This window comes from Bombus impatiens, unplaced genomic scaffold, assembly GCF_000188095.3.
Source record: "Bombus impatiens unplaced genomic scaffold, BIMP_2.2 scf_0517, whole genome shotgun sequence".
Lineage (NCBI taxonomy): Eukaryota > Metazoa > Arthropoda > Insecta > Hymenoptera > Apidae > Bombus > Bombus impatiens.
Window position 1 is genome coordinate 1,016,904 of NT_176936.1, and position 12,017 is coordinate 1,028,920.

At 36.4% G+C, this 12,017-nt stretch overlaps 1 protein-coding gene across 1 annotated transcript in view; it reads left to right on the top strand.

Moving 5' to 3' along the window:
- Positions 1-11,149, top strand: part of LOC100745542 (voltage-dependent calcium channel gamma-7 subunit) — a 38,942-nt gene extending 27,793 nt beyond the window's left edge. The window contains exons 3-9 of the mRNA XM_003491135.4: positions 3,413-3,505; positions 4,427-4,570; positions 5,446-5,534; positions 5,905-6,060; positions 8,821-9,036; positions 9,324-9,499; positions 10,059-11,149. Of these exons, the coding sequence (XP_003491183.1) occupies positions 3,413-3,505; positions 4,427-4,570; positions 5,446-5,534; positions 5,905-6,060; positions 8,821-9,036; positions 9,324-9,488 (863 nt within the window). The 3' untranslated portion in view covers positions 9,489-9,499; positions 10,059-11,149. The remainder of the gene's footprint in view (positions 1-3,412; positions 3,506-4,426; positions 4,571-5,445; positions 5,535-5,904; positions 6,061-8,820; positions 9,037-9,323; positions 9,500-10,058) is intronic.
- Positions 11,150-12,017: the final 868 nt, after the last annotated feature.

Here is a 12,017-nt window from a genome sequence, read left to right on the forward strand (position 1 = left end):
CACCAAAAACCAAAGTACATAATAATACTATTACGACCAAGTTACAGCCATCTCGATCATTGAAATGGTTTCATAAGAATCCGATAGAAATTACGCAATCCCCTGCCATTTGAGAGTACAATACGTCTCACTGAAAATAGGTGAAACGGCAATCCCGTGAACGAGGCTCTATCATTCCTCGCGGAGGCGCTGCTCTCGAAGAAAAACGAAATTGCCAAAATGAGAAGTTGGCAAAGGGGCGCGTATTTCCAATTCTCCCATGTTACGCTTAAACGACGACCGCAGTGCATAGTCGAACCGCGGAGTACGCGAACGCGAGCAAGTTATTATTTCTGTTATACGTATACCTCTGTCAGTGGGCACGCCGGCAGCGAACATGGAATATCGATTCTCAACTGTCGAAGGTAGGCAATACGGCCGACTTCCGGCACAAGCCGGAAATGACTGTTCCACGCCTGCCAACCCAATTCCCCGTTCTCCGTTTTCTCGTACCCATAGCAGCCGCAGCGAGCTGCGTAACTATAAAAGCCCGACGCTTTGCGTTCCCTTGCGAATGATTTCGAGAAACGCTTTGATAGTTGGATGCACCACCTCGGCATTTGTTCCAAAATACTGAATGGCAAGCATGTTTAACGATCGACGCTTGATACGCGCGTGCCTGTAATCGGTAGGAACGCGAATTCCACTTTTTAATGCCCCGTAACGCGTAATAGTTTCGGTTTAATGACAATTACCAAAAGTAAATACGCTGGAAACATGGTCGCGCTTCGCCACCTGTTTCAGCTTAGTTTCGGCATCGAGTAACGGAATGTTCGATGATTTGCATAACGTAATTATTTAGTGCGCGGCTCACCGTTTAATTTGGGTACGATGTTACAAACAAGTGATTTATGCTGTTTATCTTTGCGATAATTATCCAACTTCTTTGCTTTGGTCATTTATTTATATACATTTTTCGTTTTGTTTTGGAAAATGTGATTAGGAATATCAAAAAATATTCTTTACGCAAACCTTTTATCGTTATCGAACGTTATCGTTTGGAACTGTACATACCGATTTGTCGATTGTATTAATTTTAAAACATATGGGGAACGTTGTCGGTACGAAACGAATCAATAGATTGGTTCGTAAAGATTTTCAAATTGAAATGAATTACGATCATCGTACTTGTTTGCGTAAAGTAGAGCTGTTTAGATGGAAGTAATGATCGATTCATGGTTTGAATGTTCGTAAAACGTGTTTATTGAAAAAACGCGCAAAAACTAAAGTAGCTTTGTTAGTGGAACGGAATTACAAACGAGCATTTCAACTTCAGAACGTTATAAAAGCATACATTTGTTGTTTTCGTGAATTTAACGATGCGAAATAGCGTTTCTTTGATTCATATTTGAAAGGCAGTTTTATAAATCTCTGCCACAGTACCGTAGCCATACATCATACGCATATAGCGTACGACAATCTTTCAATCGTGACAAGATCTACTTCGCAGAACTTTGATTGAGGGTATTCCTTTCGTACGCTCTGTAAAAATGTTGCCCGACGATGTTTGCGCTTTACCGCTTCCATATTTTAACCGATAACTAAAATATTTGATAAGCCAAGTACATATTAGTCCTTTCTTTTTACCTTTCGATTTCACAACATGAATGTGGACACTGATTTTTGGACGTTTCGCGCCCGTTTCTAGACTTTACATCAAATACATGAACCGTAAATAACGATTGGATGAACATGAAGGGATTTACGCAAAATTTACTGACTGACAATTGACCGAATTTCACAAATATTTGGATGTTAAAATTAATCCCTTGAATGACAAGTTTTTAAACGCCAAATAAAAATAATAAATAAACGCCAAATTGAAACTAGCTAATTGCTAGAGAAGTACATTGACTCGCTTTGTCTAAATATACATTTTATTTCTTTATCTGAGAGAAAAGTTCTTTCATCCTTATACTATACGTCCCACTTATTAAAAAGAAAACTCGTTGCATGACATACATCTTGAAACGAACGCATCCGGAAACATCCCTCGATCATCTGCAGATGATATTAAAATAGAGACATATCTCGCGTTCTATTTACGTGAAGCTATTGCAAGCCTGTCATTGCAGTAAGATTTGCCATAGAGAGATATCGATCGCGATAAATCAAATCGTATAAAACAGAACCATTGCGTTGTGACGAACGACTGGTCTAATAACGCGACATCGAAGTAAAGTGTGCGAAACTCACAAGTCAGGGGTTATCGCTCTTTGCCATACGGTTCGTTTCAATTAAATCTAAAATTGTGAGGGAAACGTGAAAGATAGTACGACGACGAGAAGAAAGATGATTTACTAGTCCAAGTTTTATAAATTACATTCATGCGCTGCTTCCCCTTTTCACTTTGAATTCGTCTAACTTTTCCCTCGCGACTCCCTTTGAACATTTCCATTTTTACATAGTTAGATGACCAAAAGATAATTATGTTTTTAGTTCTCTTATTACTGTCTCCTTTTCAAGATCGATACTAGACCAGCGAATACATCGTCACACGCATAAATTTTAGTTTAAAAGACGAAAATTAAGATTCGATAGATCAAACCATCGAGTTTTTCCTCCGAGAAGTTAAATTTCTGTTTGACACCATCGTCTTTAAGTCTGATTCAAAGGTGAAATAATAATATTTTCAATACAGCAGTAGAGGAGTGATTGAATACCACAGTCCACGTCGAATTTCGATATTTCTACAATTGAATTTAATTGCTTTATATTATGATGGAAATAATACCTCGTTTAACGAAAGTATTAATGAACGTCTATCCAGAAAAATCACGCTTCCCTCCCGAAGACTTCCACGATTCTGAGTGCGCGGCCCAAGTATTACTTTATTGCATCGCTTCTCTTGTTATCAAAAATAAATAAAAGCAGAAAGGAAATTATTGAAAAAAAAGAAAAGAAGAGGTAACCCATATAGAGAAGAATGAATGGTCGGGTAATACTAGTAAATGTAAATCGTACGATTCGCGCGACAGAACAACAAATTTGTCGGAAATCGAAAACAACCGTGTATAATTGCTCCGAAATTTCAACGACGAGGAAGCGTCTAATTCGGGCATTTTCTACACAACGTGTCAGGTAATAAAGAGAAAAAACGGAAAGCTACAATGCGATGTAACGTTATTAACGACCACCTGTGTTCTGGCGACAATGGAATATAAAACACGAGAGCCATAAAGCTAGAAACCGGAGAAACGAAACACTCGTTGCGCATCGCCGCTGGAACTTCCAACTAAACGCGTAACTAAAAAACAGACGACGAATTTATTTTGGTACTTTTTCGATATGGTCAAAATAGACTACAGAGGCTTGCGCGTATCGCAGATGCGAATGCAGGTCAGGATACGAATCACTTTCTTTTGTTTTCTAGGCTCCCGCATGGAATACGAATGCTCGAGCATCGACTATTTTCCAAACGAGGAATACAGCCCAGATCCCAGCGATTCAACGATGGCAATACCATGTGAGTACCAATGAGACGCGGATCGAGTATATGGGACGTGTGCCTTTGAAGGGGGTTGATTAGGTGTCCTCTGTCCGGCACTGAACTCGAGTGTGACACGCTCCGTAAAATATTCGGCGGGAAAATGCTTTCAGTCGGGAGGATGTTCCATCCATGATAAACTGGATCCGACAATTTGTCCATCCCGATTTTCACCCGTCCTTCGGAACCTCGTTCTTCTTCTTCCATCGTTCGCTGAACCGTGAGAAAGAACAATACGAAATTTCAGAACATTCTTCCTTTTTTTCAACGTTTATTCATACATCAATTATTTTTTACGGGATTTTTCACTGTAATTGAAATAATTTTTATTATATTATCGTTATAAAGCGCTGGTGATTGTTGGTATTTTGTGCATAGAATTTATGATTTTTACGGGGATTGTATTACAAACATTCGTTGTTACGCTTTTGACGTGAAATTTTTGAAAATAACGACGAATTGCGTGGATATGATAGGATTTATTCAAAGTAAGTTAAAAATGTTTGAAACAGTAGTGTAACAACATACATTTAGTTTCGTATTCGACTAAGTTATATTTTCTTTTCCTGACAGGAATGCTTTTATAACCTCGAAATATGTATTGAGTTTTGTATGGTGAAATATGGCAGTGAAAAATAGAAGGGGAAAGTAGCGAGGAAAAATAACAGTAAGCTGAATCACGCCATGATTCTCAGGCTAATTATTTCTACCGTAATAAATTTCCATTTTATTCTGAAATCCTTTATTCGTTGAACAAAGCGAAATATATTCCTACAAATCTCATCGGTATCCTCGTATCTACGCGTAATGATCAAAGGATAGTTGAATGAAGGGAAGAAAAATTTCGGCAAGGAACTTTTCCCATTCGTCGAGCCCGTCATACTCATATTTTTTACCTAGATGCAGTTACCAAGTCGGCAATGTTCTTCTTCGCTGCAACATCGCTGCTGGTGGTAGCCGAAGTTTGTTACTTCACGGCTCACGTTACTCACCCGAGACACAGACTTTGCGTCTTTGTCGCCGGCGTAGTCTTCATAGTTTCCGGTGAGTAATAAAGTACACCAAGCTTATATTGCACCTAATACTTTGCGCACACTAACTTTCTGAAAAAGGGTTATGAATACAGAAAGCAGAAAAACAAGCGGTAACTTGTTGGTTCGTATAACGTTCAAAATAAAAAAATACACAGTGTATCTTGTAGAAAAACAAGCCAATCGAAAGATGCTAACTATTGTATGAAATTAAACTTCGTTGTGTTATAATAGAACTACCAATTTTTAAGATAAAAAAGAAGAGATCGTAAAATAAATTTCAATGAATTTCGTGGATCTAGTATTATCTTTTTGTTCATTTAAATAACATCGTTGTAAGATTTTATTCGAGTTAGAAGAAATTTCGAAACTATTGTTTAAAAAAAGATCTTGCAGAAGATGGAGAAAAAAACCTAAAAAATTATTAAACTACCAAAGGATTAGAGCATAAAGAAAGCGTCTTTCTGGAGCAATTCCGCTTTGAAAAATACGCATTGCGTTGTAGAATCGTTTTCTCGAGTGTAAATACAGAAAATTCCACCTCGCTTTTCAAATATTACGCGTTCGATGTACACAGGCTCACCAAAGTATTCGAACAGTTGTAGATAGCTTTTCTGAATATATCACCTGTGTTATACGAGACATTTTGAAATTTCATTAGCACCGTTACAAAACTCGGCTATATTACACCGTTCTCGAAGACGAGTTTATGTACGGATCAGTAGGTTAAATCTACATGTAATGTCCACCTTCGTAAATATACCACGCACGAAGATGGATTAAAGTTTAAATAATCGCGTTACCTAAGCTGTTCAGAGCCCGTGAAATTGTCGCCAGAACTGCTGCAGAGAGATAACGTTCAAGTTATTAAATCGGTTTCCCTTTCAGGTTTGTTAATGCTGGTAGGAATGGTGATGTACATATCTGTGTTCAAAGCTGAAGTCGGTAGCAAACTTAGACCAAGGTCGTCGTTTCAGGTCAGTCAAATATCCAAAACTCATTTGATGTTCACATCCCCAAATAAAGAAAAGAGAAAAGGAAAGACCATGTTATTTTCAAACGATATTAATCTCAATATATTTAATCTCAAGTTTCAGTCTGGTGGGAAATTTTTACATTTTACAAATTTCCGAAAAAATAAAAGTTTGTATCTCATTTGAAACGTAGAAATCTCGAATAAAAATTTCCAATGGGGGAATTTTAGTTGAAATCATAGCCTAACCGTGGAATATCATACGGAACGACGAAATTCTCGGTCTCATATTTCCTTGGGTGCCATTAGATTACTTCTTATCTGTATCATTGCCCGTGTGAATGAATATCTTGGACGCAATCTTGCGATTTCAGGGACCACCCTTCACCTACAGGTACGGATTCTCATTTTTGCTGTACGTGAGTGGCTTCATCACGACCGAGGTCGCTGGAACTTACGCCATTTTCTTGTATATTTCTTGGCACCAGAAAGAACTGCTACGGAGAGATTCCAGGCGAAAAAATTACGGGGTTGGTAGTATTAGCTTCGTTTCTACGACTTCGTAAGATCGGGCTGTGCTCGCGTTCGGAAACTTGGACCGAATTAACATCCGCTTAAAAGTTTTCGTGATACGAATCGCAGTCGTTAGTCTTCGTTTGGCAGAATATCAAAATATCGAAACTATTTGCCTGGCTCATCAACAACCAAGTGGTGAAATAATACAAGCGTATCGCTTTCCACTCAAATTAGAATTTCTTTAAAATTTTGCAATTTTAATATAGTTCTAATGCACATTCGTCGATTGGACGTGATAAATTTTCTACAAATACTTGAAAGTCTTTATCACTTATACCGCAAACTTTGCGCCTCTCACTTTGATAACTCGCAATCAACGTGCTCTTTTCTTGGTTCGCGCGTGTGCTCGGAATTCTTGAAACTTTCAAGGTGTATAAGTTATTCTTCTAAAAAATTCAGCTACAATCTCGTGCTTTCAACGATAAAATAAAACTCGCGCAAATAAACTTCCAACCCAGCTGAATACGGATAGTTGAGTCTCTTGAATGCCAACTAAAAATTTGAACGTGAAGCTTATATTTTCTATGGTGAAATTTAGATGATATTTTCCAAACGTAACTAATAACTGTTTAAATATTAACGGATAATTGTAAGGCTGGGTTTTGCTAAAACGTAATTCACAAAGATATATTCTGTCCAAGTTAAATTACTCGTTTAATATCTATATAATAGAGTACGAAATGTTCTGCATAAACCCCCATCTGCACGCAATTTAATAAGTGCTCGTGCAAAATTTTACTCAAGAACGTAGCTCGCGTGAATTACATTTCGAGACGAGTTTAATTTAAATTTAACGAACGTTGTGCTACTTTGAGACAATATTATGAGTACCAACAATGGTACATTAATATGATTACGAAGCGAATAATGTCGGAAGAAAAAAGTATATAAATTTTCTGAAAAATGTGCGAATATTTCTACGTGCTTTTCACCATTGCACGATTAAATCTTTCATCCTGCTGTCAATTAACCAACTCGGCGCGAATTCAGCGACTTATTTTAACTGAATTACGATCCGGCAGACTAGGAGTTAAATTACATTTAACTAGTAAATAGACACCTGAATGAAAACGAAGCGAAACGCGAGGCAGAGGCAAGTGTTAGCTCTCGGCCTCCAAGTACCTGGGATCTCATTCGCGCAATGCTATCGCACTCAGGAAACAAGTGACACTCTTGACTTCGCGTCCCCAGGTAGTTTCCACCGCACAGAGTAAAGATTAAAAGCATTGGTTCTCTTGTATAGTACTGCTTTGAAATTTTCCCTGCGAGGATGCTCGACAAGATACGTGAAACATACATAAAACTTGCCAAATTGAATTGAAAATAGAGCAAGATGATAAAAGGCAATAAAGGATTATAATTAAAGCAATACGGTGAAAATAAAAGAAGTTCATATATATACATAATATAATCACGTTTCAATCTCAATAAACGTCTGTGTATCAATTTTGTCAAAAATTTCAACATGTTTTTAGTCAAAGAACGGGAATCCGAAATATCGACGAATTTGGTATCTTTAGTGCTAAGTATCGCATCGAATATTAACGCGTGACGCAAAAAGCAATCAGTTAAACACGACACAGTTGTACCAAACATACCTGTTGCGGTATCTGTGAGTCTAGTATACTATAGCGGTAACATAAGCTAGCACAGTTAAAGCTTTACAACTAACTTAAACCTACGACCCGATAGAATGAGATACCCTCGAAAGTCATTTCAGAGATTAGAACGCATACTCGTAGAACTTTATTAAGCCATTTTAATCCAGCTAGAGTTTCCCACTTGCACGTGCTTCGAAATGCAGATATTAAAGGTAAACATGCCTCATAAGAGAGGGAAAGAGGGAGGTGTTCTTTAGATTCACCATTGGATTAAAAATGCTTTCAATCGATTTATTTTTATCCCTCGTAATAGATCAATTTTTTTAATCGGATAAAAGGAACAGACGCGCGACGAAATAAGTGTCAGGACAAATAATAAAAGAAGGAACGAGCGAAAAGGGAACAAGATAAACGTCGGCAGTGCGTCGAAAAGCAGGAAGAGGAAACACAATAAAGAAAGGAAAAGAACAATTCGCGACCTACAGTGATCCGTGTGGCCTCTGTTAACATCGAGCTGGATTCATCCCCTTTATGTCAGTGGAAATGCAATACTCCCGTGTAGTAAAACCGACGCAAGTGGAATAGGTCAGTCATACATCGACCATCAACCTTGTCCCTTCCACATATCTCTACGTATGTATTATACGTGTATCTACACCTATATCATTTTATTTCTCCTTGTAAATTTTTGCAGTTACATTTATTTTACTTCCTCGCTTCGTCCGTCGTAATTTCTCTGAATAATCGTATCTTCGATCTTTTTCCTCCTCCAAAATTCAAGCTGCAAGAGATTCTCACGTATTTTCTACAGAAACACAGCGAGAAATATTTGAATCAAAGGGACTGAATATTCTTTCCAAAACTTTGCTCGACACAATTACGCAGATTGGGGTTTAATGTATCTTTTATGCGTTTGACCTAATTCTCTGCTAAAGCAATCAACCTTAACGCTTCCGGTATTAAACGAATAACCTTATCGTTCGTATATGCGTTGAACGCAGTTTCCTCTTTATTTAACTCTCGTTTTGACGTGTTTTACTCAAAGATAATAAGAGATAATTGTCATTACGCGGAACAGAGATCCGTTTGTTTGTTCATAACGTCTCTTTTCAGGGCGTGTATCACTTGGACAATCACCACGTGCATCATGCAAATCACGCGACTATAGGCCACAGTGGTTTCCTCTGCGAGAGGCATCAGAAGAGATACTTCTTCGGCAGGGATTCGGTAGATCATGTTGACTTCGACGAGTTCTTACCGCCGCCTCCGAATTTGGAATATCACGACCATTTTTCCAGGCAATTTCCTAGGGACCTCACCACGCAGACGGTAAAAAAGAAAACGAGAAAATGGAATACAAAAATGTTTAATTAGACGGAATAGTTTCATTTTAACGTTAATTTCTTTTTCATGTTTCTTCTACAAAATATAACATTGAAATAAGGTTAAAATAAAAGATAGACTGAAAATGTAATTGAAAGAAAAATTGCGATTAAAATAAAAATATTACGCGTTAACCGGAAATATTACATTTCTCAGACGAATTTCATACTTCGTAGCTTTGGAATTTCATAAATCTTTAGTACTTTAGAATTCGATAAATTAATTAATCGCAGGTCAGTACGACAGCCGATGTCCTGCAGGAAGAGGAAGAAGAATACAGTCCCAGTGTTCAACACGAATTCGTGACGTTTGATCTTGACGAACCTCTACCTCCTCCACCACCAGTTAGGGGTGGTGAATGGACCTTCGACACATTGAGAAAAACGACTCCCGTCTGATATACCGTCAGGTATATTTATTCGTCTCTCTTTTTACCTTCTCCTATCATATTTGTCATACTATTTCTCTTTTATCGAACGTTTAATTATATCGTCATATCAGTTTCCGCAACTCGTATCGCGTAACATGCCCACGATTCATAAAATTCCTCATATAAAAAGTTATGTAACGTTTGGTTAAATTGGCAATTAGTATTTTATACTACATTCGAAACATTTGATTCAAGGAAATGTAATTGACTGTATCTTAAATTTATCTTGAAGTTTAAGGTATTGTTAATTTCGTTTCTAATTATGAAGTTTCTATAGGACTAAATTTATTTGAAATTTGTTTCAAATATATACATGCACGTTAAAGTTTCTATTTAAAATCGATGTAAATTTCTTTGGTATTCGAAGACCGCCTAGAGAGGAGACAGAGGAAAAAGGATTCTCTTACGTTAAGAGAAAGGGTAGAAACTTTACAACAGAATATATAACGCAAAATTCATCGCAGATAAAATCACGAATACGGTCCGAAATGAAAGTGGTCGTGTCGTGAAATCAAACGAACGGTTTGTGATTTTGCAGATACGCGAGACTAGTGCAAAGCGTTGAAAGCGACGAGGAGGACGAAGCGGAAACCGAGGAAGACCACGACATAGCTGGCGATTAAACAAATCGACTCGCTTTTTAATGAGATACCTGATATCTTACAACCGAGGATCGGATAGCTTTCATCGTTCAAACTCCAGCAGAAAGCCACACAAAAGCAGACACTGAAGCAACGAGACTTGGGGTTCGATGGATTATCAAATTTCGGAATTAATAACTCGTCGAACTCCTGTTTTACACAACGTAACTCTGTAGCTCAAGATCGTGATCAGGGGAAAAAGTGAAAGGGGGAAAAACATGAAATACATAATCCACGAATAAGGATCAAGTGAAACAGTAACTATTAATTAACATGTTCGATTTCTCAATTTATTTTATTGTGTATTTTTCTATTCCATATTCCTTTTTTTTTCTCTCTCAATAGAGATTGAGAAGAACACTTAAAGATGATAAATGGTGACTCGGTGAACGTGAAACTTAAACTATGAACTAAGATTGAAGAAAACGAATCGGGAACAAAATCTCGATCCTTCTTTTAATAATTTTAATCAGCTAAAACGACTGCCAGCCTTGATCTTCCATTATTAATCGCATATGAGATGAATATGATAGCTTCGTTGAAACGAACCGTCCCATCATCGTTGAAAGAAAAATAAAAATTCCAGAATACGGGAAAGAGCTTAATAATTATTAATTTAGTGATTGTTAAATTTATATTCGTATGGAAGTCGTTGATGATAATATGTTTATGTGATATGTAGAATTTTTAGCAGGTAAATATTACATAGAAATATTGTGTAATACTCTCGAATTCGTAAAAAAGAAACATTCATCGTTTTATATTCTGGCTGTTAATGGGATTGTCATTTTTTAGTCGTTAGGATTGTTTGTATTCCTTCCTCAGATAGAATTTTTATGGAAAGGAATTAAGCGAAAGTTTCCTAAAAGACTGTTACATACATCTACCATAATGAAATGCAATCGAAACTGTAAATTGATTAAATCTATAGTTACATAAGCATTAGTGTGTTTACAGTAATGGAATATCCAAGGTTTTACTTTTAATACTGTGGGGACCAAAAACAACAGTTGTTTTTCCTGATTATAATCATTTTCTTATCCTGTTTTTAATACAATTAAACGATTCTTACGAATTACTTAAACTTAAAATTTCAAACTGGAAAACAAGGTCTTCGTGGTGTTAAAATTAAAATGAATATAAAGTCATACCAAAGACTGCAATGCCAATGAAAATATTAATCGATTAAATCGAGAAGAGAAATTATTGGAAATGAAATAAGTATTATGACAATGATAGATTATACTCGTGAAGGAATTTTCCCAGATGGAAAACAAGGAATTGCAACCATGAATTTCAGAAATTGATACAGACAACGACGGTGATTCATTGTTTGTATCACAAACTTGTTAAAAAGCCCACCTAACTAAGGAAAATGTACTGTACAGAACATATAATATTGTTACAACATTAATATGTCTGAAAATTTTTAACACAATTAAATAGTTAATAACTTTTTATACAGTAGTCAATTTTCCACCAAAATTTGTATGCAGACTCATCAATTAAACAAAGATGAAAGTTATTAAGATTACCTATTAATAATTAGTCAATCAAAACAGATAAGACAACAAATTTAATTAAAGGTTTGATGAAATGGTACACATAAATCTTAAACTGTATGACCTTTTTCTAATTTTGTATTCATCACGTTGAATATCATTGTAAAACATTGACAAATAACTTCTTTAGCAATAACCAACTTTCATAATTTATGAAAATTTTCCTGTTCCTAAATTTTTAAATAAGTTTTTATACATGTACAGCAGTCGCATAAAAATACACATCTTATAAACTGCTCATATAAACATGAAACAAAACTTTTTTATATAACATACCCAACTTAAACATACAGA